Raw genomic sequence first — 19,721 nt, 5'->3', positions numbered from 1 at the left:
TTGAGGACAGTGGACTGGTCCAATACAAGACGGGAGACCTTTTGCCATACCATGCCATGCCAACTCTTTCTTTTAGCTTTTCCCAAAGTATGTTTTATTGGACTGTACTCGGTTGTTAGCTGCAATTGTGTTTTAGATTTCAGCACTGATTGGGCTGCAAAGTGTCATTGCTGGTATTTGTTGATGAGTTTTTGCTGATTTTGTTGTCAGTTGCCTAGGGAGACAACCTAGAAAATTGAATAAAAGACCTTTATAGATAAGCTCGGGAGGATGGCAACAAGGGAGAGGGCCTTTTCCGTGGTGGCCCCCAATTATGGAATGATCTCCCTGACGAGGCTCGCCTGGCGCCAACGTTGTTATCTTTTCAGCACCAGGTCAAGACTTTTCTCTTCTCCCAGGCAGTTAACAACATGTGCCGAGTTTTTAACTGACCCCAGAATAGTTGTTTTAAGCAGATAGTTTTTGTTTTTGATGGTTTTAAATATTTTGCATATATTTTTAACCTTTGTAAACCGCCCAGAGAGCTTCAGCTATGGGGCGGTATATAAATGTAATAAATTAATTAATAAACAGATGGAACTTTGCTTGCTGCAACGGGGCTGTATTTGAGTCCCAAGGGACTGAAGACACCGACACTGGAAGAATTTCAAAAAGAGGCCGAAGTTTTGACACGGAGGAGTAAATATAGTTAATTTCCAGCAAGCAGGAGAATGCTTGCACCTGATCATAAAAGGTGGGTGATGGGAGACCAGAATGATTCTGGTAATGCCAAGACCGTTCAGTACACAACGGGCCGTTATTCATGAGAGCCAACGCTAATGGAATGATACAATTCCGCCAAAGGAGTCATCCGCCTGCTTCTGTGTGCCAAGTTCGCCTCCGCTCTAATGCGGGTGGGGCAAGGCGGGTGGGGGGGGGGGGAAGAGATGAAAATCGATGGGCTGGATTTGGTATCATTTCAAGCACTTAAGAATTCTTCCTCGACACCAGACTGCTGATGAAAAACCCAGCTTTGCAAGGCGCCATTGCTAATGGCCGGCTCCGTTTTGAGGGCTTTGCAAAGTTGAGTCGGTGGCCACACCCACTTGATATTAAAAAAAAAAGAAAGGGGGGGGGTTTGCAGAGAAAAATAAAGGTTGCCTGAGAGTAGATTTCCATAATTCATATTAAGGGTATTTCACTAGGGAGTCACTCTCATCTGTACTTACAGATACATTTAAGAAAATGCATCCTCCCGGCTGCTCCCTTGCGCCATTTACGTCGTTCGGTCGGAGGAGCAACAATGCTCAATCTTCAATTAAGGGACACCTTTGGGTTCATTATCACACAATTGCTCCCGGAGAAACATGCCAAATGCTCTTTTGGCACAGAGCTTGGAAGATGAATTAGAAGGAAGTCTTCTCAATAATGCCGCCCCTCTCTAATTCCCACTGCCATCATCAGCATTTATACCTCCCTCTCCTGTTTCCAATCCGCCCACCCCCTTTCCCCTTGCTCCGCTCAAGTGGCTTTTACCATTCCATCTTTCATATGCGCCTGTCTCGATTCTCTGGAGGTGTATTTAAGAGATGCCATATCCCCCCCCCCCACTTTTCCTTCCGGCTTTCAACAAGCCTCCGAGTTGCCACTTTTGCAGATGGGGTCATCTTTTTTTATATATATGAAAAAAAATAGAGCAGTTGCCAGGGTGGATGGAGAGGTAAACAAGGTAAGGGGCGTGAAAAAGCGATAAAAAGCAAGCTGGTGGATGTTGCGATTTGAAGAAGTAGTCACGGGATCGGGAAACTAGGGGAAAGTTTCTCTGTGGAGAGGAAGTGGGGGGAGAGAGGCAAACGGGGTGGGTAATGAAAAAAAAGGCACACACGGCAATCTCAGTTGATTTCATTGAGTCCCAAGCATAGGAAAATTAGCAGATGGGGGGCAGGAATAATATCAGTGAAGCAAGAGGGGAGGATGCCTGCCATGGTCAGCACAGCAGCGATGCAATGATTTCTGGAGGAGCTGCAGTGCCAGGAATCTGGGAGACCATGATAGGGCATGGCGGATGCAGACGGGAATGGGGGGCTGGTGGCAGGGGGGGGCTGGTGGCTCCGATGTGAGTGGGGCGGTGCGTCCGCTCTGGGTTTGAGTCAGAACAATCCCAGGCGCCAGCCTCCACCGGGCAGTGGGTCACGGAGAAGCAAGTCTGTCGCTGGTTACCGGTTGAGACGGCTAGGGGTTACCCTCTGGGATCAGAGACAGTATAAGATTGAAAAATCAGCCGCCATGAACAGGAGGGGTGCTATCGCATTCACGTCCCGCTCGTGGGCTTCGCATAGGCGTCTGGTTGGCCACTGCAGAAGCAGAATGCTAGGCCGGAGGAGCCGATTCGTACCACCGGCCTGATGCCGGCTCACGTCTGGAGGCGCCGTCAAACCATTTGCACAGCTGCAGAGGAACGCTTTGTAACCACCCGGCTTCTAGAAAGCTTCTCTTTCGGAGATGGTCTTTCGCCTTGGGGCTACACCTTTACTTTGGGCGAGGGGAGGAGACAGAGAGAGAGAGAGAGAGAGAGAGAGAGAGAGAACCCCCTTTGCAGCTACATGGTTCAAAGAGAGATTTCGACACGACATTTAACAGAGTTCACAAGGGAAGAAAAACTCTCGCGCTTGGGGAACAGCGAAGCTACCAGGCACTACAACAAGCTCTTAAAACCTGGTCACACGCAAACCACCCCTTGAAAGCTAGAACAAGAGACAAGGCTAAAATTTAAATGCTGCTTTTATAGACTACCTTAAAGGAAGAGGAGCAGTGATCAAACACACTTTAATACTTAACCCGCAAGTTACCTTGTGGGCTTTTTTTCGTTTTTTTATTATAGAGAGAGTGTAAAATGCAACTGTCAGTCAAATAAAAAGAACATTTTTGTTTAAAACACATCATGCTCAACATTATCCAATTGTGTTTCTGTATAGTTAGACATTTCAAGCATTATAAAGAAATAAGGGGGAAAAACAGGATCCTAGAACAGTAACTTCAGTACAATTCAAAACGGAATGTCCCGCAGGTCAATTAAAAATGTCAAGAAAAAATAGCTTTACTTCCGTTTTTTTTTTCTCCTTTAAAAATACACTGTTATCTGTACAAGAAAACACTACAGTAAACATTGGAAACCATATTATCCCTTTTATTAAATCAAAAAATTATTTAGCGCATACCTGTGGTTAATACTAGATTTCATTTTATTTCTCTAAGTAAATTTTTGACAAATATTAAGATAAGAAAATACTTAAAAACAAAACGAGAACAAAAATGGGGAGGAAAAAAAAAGCAAACACACACCCTGGAATTAAAAAATAGTTACTACTATTTTATATGATTTAATGTTCCACAGTGTTTGTTAAAGGTACTAATAGCAGTTTCATCTTAATATTAAAAATAACAGTATTTATTTCTGAAATAGACAAAAGGTATTTTGTTTTTGTTTTTAAACAAGCTTGGAGGTCTTAGACACACAAATGCAACCAACGATGGAGACATGGAAAGAAAAATAGTATCGCTAAAAAATTAACACATTGTTTTTATATTACCCCTTTTAGATCTCTAGAAATTATACAACCCCTACAAAATTCCCCCCACAATAACTTGCCTGACAGCAAACAGTAACTGTCTTCATAAAGAATTCACATAATTAATTACAATACATACCATAGTTCAGTTTCTTTTTTTTTTAAAAAAAAAATGCAATAAAATCAAAAAAAGACAGCCAAGGTACAAGAAATTAGAAGTAAAATATTTAATGAATTTACATATTTAAGAATATTTAAATACTGTTTTTTAAAAATTTCATATTTTTTTTTTTTTTTAGAATTTGTTACATACCACCTAAGACTTCCAAGCCTTTTTCTGTTACAACAGAAAAGATTTAAAATTAAAACACAAGGAGGAATGGGGGGGGAAAAAATCACACAAAAACCACTTGTTGAAATGTCATAGCTCTGGGGTAGGTTTTGATACCAGTTTCTCTCCAAAAATCAAACAAAAACAACGTATCCCGGAGTTTCACTTACTTTTTTTTTTCCTCTCTTTTTTCCTTACAAATTTGGAAACGAAAAGCCAAAAAAAAAAAAAAAATTAACCCAAAAAAATTACCCAGCATGTCCATAAAGTTTAGTACACGTTACTAATTGTTCCTGATTCTTAGAAAAAGTTCAGTATAGATTATCCTAACAACTAGTGTTTCACAAAAAAAAAGAAGAGTCTTCATCAAAATGTTGCAAATCTAGAAACCTCTGTTACAAAAAAGGTTTGCTTCCACAATGATTCTGAGAGAGAAAGAAAGAAGAGAAGAAACGGAAAAAAAAGAGAGAGAGAGAGAGTCAAAGACGTTGTTCTACTGCTCCTGCAGAGAGAAAGAGAGAGAAACTAGCGTTAAAAAGCTCCGGCGAAATTCTAGAACCACCTCGGCCCGCATTTGAAGGGCACAATTTCGGTCCTCGCCAACCAGAACGGCCCCCCAAACTTTTAGAGGGCGGTGTGTGTGTGTGTGTGTGTGTGTGAACCGTTCGAGAACGGAAGAAGAGTCTGGCTGGACCCAAAAGGTCGGAACGTCAAAAGAGCCACACCGGATCAGACCGAGGGTTCATCTAATCCAGTCTTCCTCAACCTGGGGCGCTCCAGATGTGTTGGACTACAACTCCCAGAATGCCCCAGCCAGGCATTCTGGGAGATGCAGTCCAACACATCTGGAGCGCCCCAGGTTGAGGAAGGCTGATCCAACACTCTGTTCACAGAGTGGCCCACCAACGGCCAAACAGAAAACCCACAAGCAGGACATGGGTGCAACAGCAGCCTCCCACCCATGTCCCCCAGTGTCTGGTGTACAAAGGCACACGGCTTCCGATAGAGACGTCAGGACTAGTAACCATCGATAGCCTTCTCTTCCACGAATTTACATTGAGCTAAGTTCTTCCCCAGCAACTAGTACCCAGAAGGAAAGCCTCCAGATTTAGCGACAGTCTTCCCCCAATACTATTTGGTAGGGTGAAAACAAAGGGATCTTCACACCCATCACGGCCGGTTCTCATCTTAGGCCTTAGCTAGACTTACTTTTTGTTCCGGGGGAGAGGAGGGGAGACCTCGCATTGCGATTAACGCGAAATCTCGCCCTCGTTTACATGTAAGGCACGACGACCTCAGGAAGAGAGGCGTCGCGCCCGCCATTTTGAAACATTTTCTTAAAGGAGACGGAGCGCACAAACACACATGCGCAAAGGTAAGGAGTTTTTATTTTACCTACTTTCCTGGCTCCCCCTCACCCTGCTTCCAATGGGCGCAGTTCCTGGCTTCGCGTGAGTAAAGCCAGAGTTGGGTAAACGCGCGGAAACGGGCCACACGCTCCGCAGTCTTGAGCTCAGCCCGAGACCGTGGAAAAAGTGGGCCCGGGGCAAGGGAGGGATGATCCCTCCCTGATCCTGGGATCCCCTGTGCATCATGTGGAGGCACAGGGACAATCCTGGGGTTCACCTCGGGATATAGCTGGTCTAGCTAAGGCCTTAGAAGCACCGAGTTGGCCAACATCTAAGGTCCTCCTCCGGGTGCCTACTCCGAGAGAGGCTCGGAGTGTGGCAACGAGGGACAGGGCCTTTTCGGTGGTGGCCCCCAGACTGTGGAACGATCTCCCTGACGAGGCTCGCCTGGCGCCAACGCTGCTATCTTTCCGGCGCCAGGTTAAGACTTTCCTCTTTGCCCAGGCATAGGGCGGCACATCTTAACCACCCACATGTTTAGTTTTTTTTAAACGGTTTTAATGCTTTATGTGTGTATGTTCTGTGTTTTAGAATTTTAAATTTTATATACTCGTTTTTATCTTAATTATAGAATTTTTGTAAACCGCCCAGAAAGCCCTGGCTATGGGAGCGGTATATAAGTGGAATAAATTAAATAAATAAACAAACTTCGGGGAAATAGGACAGGCCTCTTATATTGCACATGCTAGGATCACTCCTCTACTCAAAGAACTCTTGAGGCAATGTACACAATAAAAATATATCAAGTACAAAAAAACCCAACCCTGAACCTAGACAAACAGGAAAAAACTACGGTACAATAAATTGGGCAGGATAGAAATGAAATGAAATAAATCTTCTCTAGCCCTGAGAGACAGGAAGGAAGCAGCTCAGCTAAATTCTTTGGTGAGGGACTTCCACACCAGGAGTTTCAATTTTTGAAAAGAATTGAACTCATGGGGAGTAGAGCTATCAATTAGCCTCAACCACCAAATGAAACTACTATGGAGGTAGGCGGATGAACTGTGTGGTGTAGCGGCCAGAAATACCCAGGTTCAAATCTCAGCTCTGCCATGAAGTTGACTGGATAATCAGCATTTGGACATGGCCACTCAGCGTCACCAAATTGGGGGACTTTCAACACATGTGGTGGGATGGCAAAGTCATAGGCATGATCAATACTGCTGCTTTAGAACAGTATTGACAACTGTCTGGGTCCAGGAGGGCAAACAGGATGATCAGGGGTCTGGAAACAAAGCCCTATGAGGAGAGATTGAAAGAACTGGGCATGTTTAGCCTGGAGAAGAGAAGATTGAGGGGAGACATGATAGCACTCTTCAACGCCTTGAAAGGTTGTCACACAGAGGAGGGCCAAGATCTCTTCTCGATCCTCCCGGAGTGCAGGACACGGAATAACGGGCTGAAGTTACAGGAAGCCAGATTCCAGCTGGACATCAGGAAAAACTTCCTGACTGTTAGAGCAGTACAGCAATGGAACCAGTTACTCTAGTGGGCTTTCCACACTAAAGGCCTTCAAGAGGCAGCTAGACAACCATCTGTCAGGGATGCTTTAAGGTGGATTCCTGCATTGAGCAGGGGGTTGGACTCGATGGCCTTGTAGGCCCCTTCCAACTCTACAATTCTATGAGTCTATGATTCCACATTCCGTATCAAACCGTTTTCAAAGTATTCTATCCAGCCTGGTGTAGACCTGGCTATAGAGAGATTCTGGGAGGAGAGATATTTTGTTTGGCAAAAAAAAAAAAAGTTACGTATCAGGACATCGGTAAAACAGCAGATGTAGAACTACTGTCCGTCTTTGTGGGAGCCAACAAGCATTTACTGCATAATGGTTTATTCATATCCTTTCCTGGACTGCGACAAGTATAGAAATCACGTCAGCTTGGAAATCTACAAGCAGACCGTCAATTGAAAGCTGGGAAAAGAGACTTTGGAATATTCTTACTAGAAAAATTAAGCAAAGAACGAAGGCCTGTGTGCAATAATGCAACCGATGATGACTTTTGCACATGCTGGTAACCCTGGATTTCTTTAGTCAACCAGAGTAACGGGGTGTGGAGCAATTGAAACCTCCACAATCACATATAATCATCTGGAATCAATCAATCATCCCTAACGAAACCTGGATCAGTAAGGCCTCAAGAGGAAGTTTAGACCTATAGAATATCGATACCGCTCTAACGCAGGTCATGGGCGATAGGTTATTCATACTTGGTGTGAGTTACGTTTTCAGCTTGTATTGTTCAATGAAATAATAATAAACATAATAATTAAATAATACAAAAAACATTATCGAACTCCAAGGTGTTGGGGGTGAAGGGAACCATGCATACGCTTCTTTGGAGGAAGAGCCAAGAAGGGGTTCTTAACCTGGGGTCCATGGACGGGCTTCAGGGGGACGGGCTTTCACGGTGAAAGTCAAATAAATTTATTCATACTATGTGTATGTCACACACTGTATGAGGCAATCAATTTTCAATCAAATAAAGTATATTCGCTGCATGCAAAGTTGTGTTTATGTGCTTATGTGCATTTTTCTAGGGAGGGGGTCCATAGCTTTCACCAGATTTTCAAAGGGGTCCTCCGTGACTCAAAAAAGGTTAAGAACCACTGGGTTAAAGGAAGTATTTCACGCAGCAAATAGTCAAATGACGGCATTGGCTTCGGCAAGATGTGGTGACGGCCACCAACGTAAGCAATGGAGAATAAGGCCATCAATAGCCACTAGTCATGACAACGATATATTACTTCCAGGCAGTACCAGTTACTGGACAGGAGCAGGAGGCTACTACTGAAACTCACGTCCTTCTTCTGGGACTGGACGTCGGCTGGCTGCCCTGAGAACAGAATGTTAGACTAGAGAGGCCTTTGGCCTAATCCAGCCCGGCTCTTCTAATGCTCTTATCGACCCAGTGTGCCTGAAACGGTGGCAACTCGCGGCTTCGTTGACCTTCCTCGAGTTTCCTGTTGCATTTATCAGGCAGTGGTAATGTGGCCTTATCCTTTCTTTTTGGAGTTTTTTGAGCACTTCAAAGCACTGGCCCCCAGTTATTTTACTACTACTACTACTACTACTACTACTTTATTTGTTACCCGCCTCTCCCTCTGGATCGAGGCAGGGTACGCAACACAAATGCCAACATCATATAACTAATTAAAACATTGAAAACCAATACATCATTAAAAGCAGCACATTATTAAAAGGTGAATTTAAAATTCAACTGGGTAGGCCTGCCGGAAGAGATCAGTCTTTATTTTATTTATTGATTTATTTATTTAAAATATTTCTATCCCGCCCTATATCACTAAGATCTCAGGGCAGCGTACAGATAAAAACGTACAGTATAAAACAATAAATCTGCAGAGTTAAACACAAATTAAACCATAATCCAAGTTAAAACCATATAGAATTTAAAAGCAATAGATGCAGTTAAAACCGTTAAAACAATGCGCCAGTGAGTTTAACCATCAAGGGCTTTGTTAAAAAGCCATGTTTTTACTTGGCGTCGAAATGCAATCAACGTTGGCGCCAATCGGGCCTCCAAGGGGAGGGCGTTCCACAGTCGGGGGGCCACCACAGAGAAAGCCCTCTCCCTTGTCCCATCATAACGTATATGTTGCATTGGTGGGATGCGGAGAAGGGCTCCTCCAACAGATCTCAGGTCTTGGGCAGGCAGATATAAGGAGAGGCGCTCTCTCAAGTATCGAGGTCCCAAGCCGTTTAGGGCTTTAAACGTCATTACCAACACCCTGAATTCCGACCGGAAGCGTATAAATTCCGGAAGACTGTTAAGTTGATGACTCTCTCCCGGTAAACCATTCCACAAATTGGGAGCGGCAGAAGAAAAGGTCCTCTGGGTAATACTTGTCAGCCTAATTTTGGCAGACTGAAGTAGATTCTTCCCAGAGGACCTGAGTGCGCAGGGCAGATTGTACGGGAGAAGGCAATCCCGCAGGTAGCCTGGATCCAAACCATGTCGGGCTTTAATGTGCTTAAAAATAAAGCACACGGCTGTCAGCAGGGGCATTTCCCTGGCCGAGGGGGGCAGTGGCCGAGGGTAGCATCCAAGCATAGCCTTATAGCAGACCCACTGAAATGAAAGGGACTTGAGTTAATCACGACTAACTTCAGTCCCAGTCGTTTCAATGGGTCTACTCGAAGTAGGACTAACAGGGGGTGCTACCCCATGGGGGCAATGGATACCTCCCCCCCCCCAGGCGCTGTACTGCCCATCCCTGGATGAACGGACATGTGGCTGAACGAGGCAAGAAATGGCCGTCCCAGAAGAGGGCTACGATGCGGAGGTAGCAGAGAGAAGGCTTACCCACCTGGCTGTGGGCCTGAGCTTGCCCTAATGTCTGCCCGTAATAAGCAGCCTGCTGTCTGTAATACTCTGCCCAGGCCATCGTGTAATCGGGCTGGGAGCTGGCTTGGGAAGCAGCCGTGGCAGCGTGACCTGGAGGAGGAGGAGACAACACACGCACACACACACAGAGCCACGTGTCAGGAGAAGGAAATGAGAAGAAGCAGGAATGTAGCCACCAACCCTTCCAAATTCAGGGCCCCAGCCGGGCAGGCAACGCTCAGCCACGGCGGGCTGCCATCGCTCTGTTTAAGGTCCCAAGCGCTGGTCACACAACCACGGTTTGGCTGGCAGCGCTAAGCTCCGCCCTTGTGGAATGTGGCCGTTGTCGCCTTGGAAGCAGAGAGGCGCTGGAGACGGCATTAATGAGGGTTTGCCTGGCGCAAAAGCAAGGCCTCAACCCCCGGTTAGCACCGGCCGTGGTTTGCCAAACCATGGGTTCGTATTCTGGTCGGCGGCCAACCCTTCGGCGTGGTTGCGGTATTCAGTTGCGAGGGCCCGCGACCAAACAGGGCTTGTATTTCGAAGAAGCCCTCGTCCGTTTGGGCAGGATCCAAGGGTGACATTAAGCGAACCCAAACGGCGCTGGGGGAGCTCTGCTGAAGCCTTCCGTTGCACGAGGGGTTGCACAAAGGTGCTAAGCACTCGCACGACAGGTTGCACAGGCAGAATGCCAAACCGCTATGCGCAAACGAGTTGGATTCTTCCCTTGCGCACAGTTCAGAACTTTGATGCGCTAGAACAATGTCTTTTGCGCTAATGGGACGACGCAGCTGGATACCACCCTTTAAGCCCTAGCCATTCACTACGAATGCTCTGAAGGTTACAAGTCTTTCCCCGCTGGCTGTCCGCTTCCTCTACCTCCTTGCTGTCGCTGCAGCTCTCTGCTGGAGAACAGCAGGTGAGTTGTTTTGGGAAGCGGTCCTGTGCTCAACCATCCCCACGGCTTCAGGAGTGCTCTTTATGTTCAGCCAGCCAGACATGGCCAGCTGTGGGGGGGTTCAGAGAAGCAGAGGGAATGGTGTGTGGGTTCCACTGACTGCCATGCTGTCCTGGGTAACATGTTCCTCCCTTCCATTCTCCCCTGCCACGAGTACATGCATGCAGGGGTGTCTGTGGGGGCTATTTATAAGTTCTTTTGTAGTCCTGCATATCTCAGGATTCCCCCGAGTATGCAAATGCCTCCCTCTGGTTTGCGGTTGGGGCCTGTTTCGAGTCCAAAAGCCGTTGGCACGGCTCAACCGAGTTCGCTATTAGAAGGAGCCACGCCTAACCATGGTTAGGGAAAAACAAACCATGATTGAGCATCACGCCTGCGTAGAAGAAGAGCAATAATAGTTGACAGCCTGGAGCTGAAGGGAAGAACAAGCTTTAACACACGGACAAAAGTGTCCCTGCTGTGCAAAGCAAAAAGAGTCTAGCTTGCCACGTGCAGGGAACCTTTCAGATGGCGGAATTCAACCAGATCCCGCTCGTACAATCTGCCGGATATCTGTCAAGACAAGAGTACGTGCCTTCCAGGAAATGCCTGAATAAGTGCGTGGAAAGTTTGGAGCATTTTATGTAAAACTTTACTAGGTAGGGGAAGTTGCTACAAGATGCCTTTAAGGCAGCAAATCTTTTTTTTTGGGGGGGGGGGGGCGTTTGTGCCAGAACAAGGCCATTGAGGTGGTCTGCCAGGGAGACCTTCTCAAACCTGTACCCAAATTTCCACGCTGCCATCTGACAGGCAACACTAGTATCATCCCCGATTTTTAAAAAAACAAATACCCAGTCATACAAAATGAACGGACGTCTCCTATTATACAAAAGTGTGGAACTTTGCCTGAGCGTTTGGTTTCTTATGGGCCCTAATTCTTCCTCAACGCCCCCTCCACTGTCTATCCATCCCTAGAACTTCACAATATTCCTTTTAACTTTACTCACTGTCCTTCACCCCACACCGCCACTGGTCCACCAAGAAGTTGGACCAAAAATGCTCGAGTACTGGCAGGGTGGGTGGGTAAGGGAGAAAAAATATATATGAAGGAAATGTGGAAAAGGCAAGGCAAGGCAAGGCAAGGCACCTCTCATGCAAGCACTTGAGTCATTGCTGACTCCCAGAGGGACGCCTGCTGTCGCTGACGTTTTCTTGGCAGACTTTGTAGTGGGGTGGTTTGCCGTTGCCTTCCCCGGCCATGGTTACCTTTCTCCCAGCTAGCTGGGTACTCATTTTACCGACCTCGGAAGGATGGAAGGCTGAGTCGACCCGAGCCGGCTGCCTGAGAACCAGCTTCCGCTGGGATCGAACTCAGGCCATGGGGAGAGTTTCAGCTGCAGAAACTGCTGCTTTACCGTTCTGCGCCACACGCAGACCCATTTTATTCTAAACAACAGAACCTGGATTTCTGGGTTCAGCAAAGAGGAGGCGCCCTTTGGCCCGGCTCCCCCTGCCCCCCAACCAGCAAATAGAGGGAGGTGAAGAAGTGACGTCCACAGCAAAATAATCTGTGGGTAGCTCTCAGTGGGGTGGGGAGGTTGGGATGCTAAGCTGGTCTCTCCCCGTTCCGGGAAAACTAGCTACTGGTCTTTCCCCGTTCCGGGAAAGCTAGCTACGAAGCACACGCACCGCCCCCCCCGGGTTCAACTCACTCTGTTTCTTGTAATAGTCTTCCCATGCCTTGCTGTAATCCGGTTGGCTGTTCTGCTGCTGGGTTTGTTGACCTGAACAAGACAACGTGGGGAACAAGAAGATGCATGAGGAGTGGCGAGATGTTTTTCTGGCTGAACACACGTGGTCCCTGAGAGGTAGGCAAGAAGCGCCCCTCTCCCTCCCTAAACGACGCTAGTCCCTTGGACTCCTTTCCGACGGGGGCCATGGGAAGCCGAAGCCTCCCATGGCTCCCTTGCTCTGTGCTAGGCTCAGGAGAAAAATGGGAGGGCGCAGAAAAGAAAGGGAAGAAAAGCGTTTAGAAGAAAAGCGAGGGGTTCTTGATAGAACCAAGTAGTTTTCTTTACACTTCAAAGGTTGAGAAGGAAGGGAAAGCAACCACGTTCCTGATATAGAACTCCCAGGGACGGTTGTTCCCACTTCCTGTATGTTTCTAGACATCTTCTTCACCCTCAGTTCCTTCCCCTTTCTGCTTTGCAGTCAAGTTCTGCTATATAATCCTGCATTATCAATTGCTCGATGAAGAAATAGAGGCTGGCAGGAGAGGTCAGGCCAAAATCTCCAGAGGACCAGTTCTGCATGGCTCTGGACCGGCATATTTCCAGAACAATGGCCCCAGCTCACCCACACTTCTGAAATGGAAGGTACCATCAAGAGGCATCTGAGAGTTCTTTTTAAAGGGTGTGTGGGGGAAGCGAACCACAGTGGGCCTGTCCAGACAACGCACCAAGCCATGGTTAGGCCGTTAACTGTTTTGCAGTAAATGATTAGTGGGCGTGTTTGAACCGTGGTTATGTAGCCACCATGGTTAGGAATGGTTCACACGGCACACTAAGTCATGGTTCACACGCCACACTCAGCCATAATTTTGAGCTCAAAAGCGCTTACCCACCATGGCTTAGCATGTCGTCTGAACAGGGTCAACGAAAATGTAAGAGTAGAAAGACCTTTGATAGAAGGCAAAAATGTCACCTTCTGATCATTTAAAAAAACACCCTGGCTCATTGCAACAGAGGGTTTTTTTGGGTGTGTGTGTGTGTGGTTTGGATGTCCTGATGGCGAAGAGAGACAAGACACTGAAAGTGTTAAAGGGGAGGGGGGTGGGGAGAGAGAACCGAGCAGGTCAGCGAAGTCCTAACATGGGAGGCTGAAGGGCAGCAGTTAAAAGGATTTGACCAAAGCGAGAAGTCAGGAACTGAGCTTGCAAAGGTCAGGGCCAGCTTGACGGCTCCCCGACTCATGTCAAAGGGCTCCCTTGAATGACTTTTCTTCCAAGAAGAATTAAAAGTCCGCAGGAGGCTGAAAGGATGCGCTGAAAAGCCTTGTGTCTCAAGGCAAGAGTGTTTTCAACTGATTGAAGGTGGGGAAGTAATTAAAGTCTAGGGGACATGTGGAAGGGGGGGGGCACAGGGGGGGTGGCGGAAGAGGGGAAGAAGGAGCGCATGCCCTTAATTTGGAGCACGGCACCAAAAGAGACTCCGTCTCAGTGTTATGACACCGACGTTATTGGGCGGAGGGAGAGGGAGAAGCCAAAATGGGTCGGTTTCTGCAGAAATGGTAAGAAACTAGAGTGGTCCATAGCCAGGGAAGAGCAGGGGTGGAGAAAGAGGCTGACGTTTGGGGTGCACTCTGCAACAACGTGAAGATGAAAAGAAGCGGTGTGCAATGGCTGCGGGAGGATGGACATGAACGGTGGAGAAGCAGAAAGAAAAGAAGCCAAGCGGTGGCGTTCCCTGGTGCTCAGGAGGAGACGTCTAGCCAAGCAAAAGGCAACAGGTTACAGGCCAAGGGCTGGGGTTTAAGGTTTTGCAGACAGACAGGAAAAGTAGCTGGTCGCTGGTTGCACCAATGCTACCGTCTCAGTCCAGAGAGCTGGCCTAAATGTAGCGGTTGAGAAAGCGAGTCATGGACTGAGTCACGGAGTTGCTGGTTCAAATCTCGTCTGAGCCCTGAACTTGCTGGGTAAGGCGTCAGAAAGGGTGTAACAGCTCAGGATCACACACACACAGCCCACATACCCTGTGCAATTTAGGGGAAACGCTGCCCCAATATAAGAACATCAGAAGAGCCCTGCTGGATCAGACCAAGGGTCCATCTAATCCAGCACTCTGTTCACACAGCGGCCAACCAGCCGTCAGCCAGGCACCCACAAGCAGGACATGATGCAACAGCACTCTCCCACCCATGTCCTCCAGAAACTGGTGCATGCAGGCTTACTGCCTCGGATACTGGAGCCATTAGGACTAGCAGCCACGGATAGCCTTCTCCTTCAGGAATAGATCCAACCCCCCTTTTAAAGCCATCCAAATCTGGAGGGCTTTCGTGCGGCTGCACACAGTAAAGACCCCCTCCCCCAACAAGCTCAAGGATTCGGAAACACTTACTTGGAACCTGCTGCCCGGGTTGCTGCCACGTTTGGTAGGTGCCACCCCAACCCTGCGTCATGAACGCCTGAGGACCGCTGCGAATAACAAGACCGTTAGTGACGTACAGGTGTGAAACGGAGCTGCCCACCTGTTGCCCTTGTGTTGGTACCAATGTTCACCAACGTGCTGAGTGTTGACCCCAGGAGTCGAAAGGGACCACGTTGCTTAACGCGGTTCGGGAGGCGGAAAAAAATCTAACATCCTTCAACCGCCTCCTGAAAACGTATCTTTTTAGATAAGCTTTCCCTGGACTGTAACTTATTCCCCCCCAATTATGACAGACAGAGAGCTAAAGTGAATCTGAAGGCTGAAGTGTGATCCTCTGAATTCTGGCAATGACGTTTGACGTTTTTAAAGTTTTAAATCTCGATTTTTGTGTACAAAGGCTTTAACTGTAAAATGCCCAGAGAGCCTGGGTTTGTTTTTGTATGTTTTTGTGGTTTAAAATTGTATGTTTTTGTGGTTTTAAATTTTTAAGAACATCAGAAGAGCCTTGCTGGATCAGACCTAGGGTCCATCTAGTCCAGCACTCTGGTTCACACAGCCATCAGCCAAGGGCCAACACAGCAGGACATGGTGCCACAGCACCCTCCCACCCATGTTCCCCAGCAACTGGTGCACACAGGCTTACTGCCTCGGATACTGGAAATAGCACATTTTATACTGTTTAAATGTTTTCATCCTATGTAAACCACCCAGAGAGCTTCGACTCTGGGGCGGCATACAAATGCAATAAATATGTAATAAATAAAATAAATGCAAGCAGTTGATCCACACTAGCTTCAACGCCAACCGAGTCACTGTAAGAAGAAGCAGGGGTGCTGGGTTTATCCTTGTGAAGAGACCCCCCCAAATATGACAGACAGAGAGCTAAAGTGAATCTGAAGGCAGAAGTGTTATCCTCCGAATTCTGGCAATGAATATTCTCTGGACGTGGAAATATTTGATAATTCATATCAGCGGCTTCACCCAATCATTCCCCACCCCCAGGTGGCAATATATATCTTGACAGCAGACGTGCAATAGCATTACTACATTTCGGTATTATATCCGGTGATAAAAACACCTGTTTCGACAGCCCCCGAAACTGGAGAATGTGGAGGTCAAGATTCTAATGACATTTCAATCGCAAGATTTCCAAGTTCAGATCAAGTTTCATTTCAGCGCCGCCTCCACCACTCCGCCGCTGCTAGAGTACGGATCCTAGCCATGTAGCTTTCAACCGAGACCATCAAGACCTTGATGGTAAAACGGTTCCTGTGCGGGCAAGGAACTTCCTTCGTCGTCTTTAAAGCATCACGAACGACTGTTCTGCTATCAGCCCTACAAGCCAAACCCAAGTTCGGAAAACAGCATCCAACGTCTAACGCCACGGCAAGCGAGACAACTTACTTTTGATGAGGTGTAGCAGGCGGTTGGCTGAAAGGGCTCTGGCCAAAACCTCCAGGTCCACCCAGGCTGGTACCCTGGAAGAGGAACAACGGGAAACATTGGCTTCTCTTGTTCACCACGCAAGGTTAACGTGAGAAGGGAGGCGAGATTCAGGGCGCTGCGGAAGACTTGATATCAACAGTTATTATGTAAGTAAGGTGCGCTGAAAGGGTTGAGTCGGACGTTTGGGGTTTCTCCAACTCTAGCTTCGGGCAATGCTCTGGGGCTGGTCAGACAACACGCAAAATGGACCTTTACAGCCACTGTTGTGCGTGACATCAGATCTCCAAAAATACAGAGTCCCCCATCTTCCGTAAAAATGGCAGTTTGCATGGAGGAGTGGATAAGCTGGACCGAGGTGAGCCTGTCCACCCCTCTCAGGGTCTCTGAATCATCTGGGTCACTCCAAAATGATCCAAAGCACTTTGGACCCCTTCAGACCCGGAATCGAAGTGGTGCACAGCCCAACTTGAGAACCCAGGTTCAGGGTAGTCAACAAGCCACCTTATTTATTTATTTAAGGATTTTTATGCCGCCATTCAGCCAAAAAAGGCTCTCACGGCGGCTTACAAAAGTATTTCTTGACAGTCCCTGCCCACAGGCTTACAATCTAAAAGACATGACACCAAAGGAAAGGGGATTGGGAGGGAGGAGGAGGAGGGGGAAAAGGAAAGCAAATTCAGGCACTACAATCTTAGTTGCAAAGTTCAGCAGTTACAGTTGACAGCAGGAGGGAGGGGGCTCTCAGCTGGAGCTGGACCCAGGCACGGTGGAGAGGTGCCTGGCTGCTGCTTCCTCCCTCACTGGTGGCCTCTCCAGAGACAGTAGGTGGCAGGAGGGAGGGGGCTCTCAGCTGGAGCTGAGAGTTACTGAGTTACTAAGCCGCCCTGCAGACTTTCAGACAACACGCTAACCTGGGGTTCAACAACCAACCCACGGTTCAACAACCCACACCCAGCCTCTGAGTGTGGGTTAGCGCATTGTCTGAATGGCCACACTATCTCAAAACAGTTTTTCATCTGTGAAATGAGTAAAAATATCCTACATCACGTGATGGAACTCTACACCCCGGACCTTTCGGCCGACCTTCCACCACCTTCGCTAACAACAAAAACTCAACTTCTGAAGGGCACATGGAGCAACACGGTGGTGTTTTGACCCTGTGGGCTTTGTTTGGTGGGTGACGCAGGGGCCGGCAGCTCACCCCAGGGCCTCCGAGGTGGGCAGTGCTAGAAATAAGAGAGGGCTGCACTCACACCAACTTTCTCGTCTATGAGATGTCTCGCCAGGTCAATCTGTTGCGGGACGCCCCGGATGGTGAATATCCGAACATTGGGGTCTGTGTTGGGGGGTGGGTTTCTTTGAAGTTCCACGTGGGCTCCAGACTGCTGGTTTATGCTCTTGATGTTCTCTCCACCTGCAAGACAGCAAAGGGGAGAGAGAAAAAATTAAGGATACAACTTGACCAGATCTTATCATCATGGGCAGAGACCCAACGATGCAGACTGGGCCTACGTATCATGGCACACATGATGTCCTGGGGGCAGATGTCAGCCCCCACCCACTCCCGGCCAAGGTCAACAAATGCAATTCTGATCTTATTCCAGACTTCGACAATTCGGGGCAACGCCAGATGTGCGGGAGTGCACCTCTCTTAATTATTGGTGCTGCAAACCAACACATCTGGAGGACGCAAGGCTAGGGGAAGGCCGGTCACCAACTCTCAGCTCAACCCGCCTCACAGGGTTGTCGTGAAAATGAAATGGGGACAACGGTCAAGCACAGCACTTTCAGCGCCTGGGAGGAAAGGCAGGATACGGGCCCAATAAAACAAATGTCACGTTTTAAGGCTTGTAAGTTTTCAATATTATTGCGGTTGATGATTTGCTGATACTGAAGCTGTAATTTGTTTTAATTTGGTTCTTTTGCTGTTGTTGTTGTTATTGCATTTCTATACCACCCAACAGCCAAAGCTCTCTGAGCGGTTCACAAAAGTAAAAACCATCAAATACCATTCGGAGTATAAAAAAACCCAGTAAAAAACACAATATAAAAGTACAATTTAAAAGCACAACCAGGATAAAACCGAGCAGCAATGTAGAGAGTTATACAGACTTAAAATACAGATTTAAAACAGCAAAGTTAAAAGACTTAAGATGACAAACTGTTAAAATACTGAGAAAATAAAAAGGTCTTCACTTGGCGTCGAAAAGAGTATAGCGTAGGGGCAGGCCCATCTCTTTAGGGAGCTCATTCCACAGCTGGGGTGCCACAGCAGAGAAGGCCCTGCTTCTGGTAGCCACTTGCCTCAATTCCTTTGGCAGGGGCTCACGGAGAAGGACCCCTGAGGATGACCTTAGGGTCCGGGCAGGTACATATGGGAGGAGGCGTCCCTTCAGATAGCCTGGCCCCAAGCCGTTTAGGGCTTTAAATGTTAATTCTATTAGTCACTTTGGGAGGTTTACTAAAAAGGCAAGATATATTTAAATATTTCACACACATGCACATGCCAAGCTGAAAACGGCCTAGAATCTGTCTCCTTGAAGTGTTAGTTTTCAATTTGCAGGGCGCATTCAATAATGTAACATTAGATGTTTTGCTGGGAGACGTAATTTCTTGCTTGGTCCCAAGATCTTTATAAACACAGTAACAACCAGGATGGATCTCTACTGGCACCAATAAGACTAAACTACCAGTTTTCTTTGATCTTATTTGGGGACACGTTCTCCAAAGATGAACGGTGTAACCATATATCTGTCTGATCAGCAGGGGGAAATGGGCAGAACTCCCCGCCTTCCAGTACACAGGTTCGTCTGGAGATGACCCCCAAAAGAGGTCTTCGATATCAGAGAAGTGGAGGAGGGGGTGTCGCGCCTGCCACGAATGAGAAACCCGATGAGGCCAAGTCCGGTAAAAAGAGCAGAACAGGAGCGGCTTGTACTGGGGTGGACCAAAACTAATGAAAGTTTAGTTTGACTAAGCAGCCAAAGGGAAGGAAAGACACCCACATACGCCCCGGAGGGTCTCAGTCTCTTAATGAAATTTGCTTAACAAAGGCTTCCCCAGCAACTACAATGGCTCGATTCTTTCTGTTGTAATTTCACACAAGGGTGGAGGTTAGTTTCGCTGGAGCAGCGACAAAAGGGGAGGCGAAGGCACAATCTGCGTGACCCCCCCCCCCCCCCCCGGTCCTGGATAAGGCCACCAGCCGTAGACCAAGGCGGCGAATTGGTGATTGAGCCGGGCAAAACCGATTCGTTGAGCATCTGTGGCCGCCTGCTCCATCGGCCAAACTTTCCGCCAGCCATTTGAGAGATGCTCAAAGGTGCCACCGAAGAGCGTCCCACGGACATCCCTCCAACGCGCATCTCCTCCTGGTTCAGAAGGAAACCGCTGCTGCTTTCCAGTCCGAGATGGAACCGGATCGGACCGAAGACAACTCAGGGCCCAGCGATAAAAGCGTCCTGGACGGCACCATTTCTGATTCCCAATGGGGAGATTACACAAGGGAACGCTTCCCCAATATAGTTTGAAGAACGCCGAATTTTGAAAACCACCGTGG

At 47.7% G+C, this 19,721-nt stretch overlaps 1 protein-coding gene across 2 annotated transcripts in view; it reads right to left on the bottom strand.

The window, feature by feature from the left end:
• Positions 1-2,804: 2,804 nt before the first annotated feature.
• The window catches only part of FUBP3 (far upstream element binding protein 3), a 61,868-nt gene continuing 44,951 nt past the window's right edge, over positions 2,805-19,721 (bottom strand). For both annotated transcript variants that reach the window (XM_063144548.1, XM_063144549.1), the window contains 6 exons: positions 17,416-17,576; positions 16,121-16,194; positions 14,687-14,763; positions 12,284-12,355; positions 9,618-9,745; positions 2,805-4,381 (listed from right to left, as the gene is read on the bottom strand). In XM_063144548.1, the coding sequence (XP_063000618.1) occupies positions 4,373-4,381; positions 9,618-9,745; positions 12,284-12,355; positions 14,687-14,763; positions 16,121-16,194; positions 17,416-17,576 (521 nt within the window). In that variant the 3' untranslated portion in view covers positions 2,805-4,372. The remainder of the gene's footprint in view (positions 4,382-9,617; positions 9,746-12,283; positions 12,356-14,686; positions 14,764-16,120; positions 16,195-17,415; positions 17,577-19,721) is intronic.

This window comes from Elgaria multicarinata, chromosome 19, assembly GCF_023053635.1.
Source record: "Elgaria multicarinata webbii isolate HBS135686 ecotype San Diego chromosome 19, rElgMul1.1.pri, whole genome shotgun sequence".
NCBI lineage: Eukaryota > Metazoa > Chordata > Lepidosauria > Squamata > Anguidae > Elgaria > Elgaria multicarinata.
Note: the sequence above shows the minus strand (reverse complement) of the source record. Positions and strands in the feature narration are given on the sequence as shown.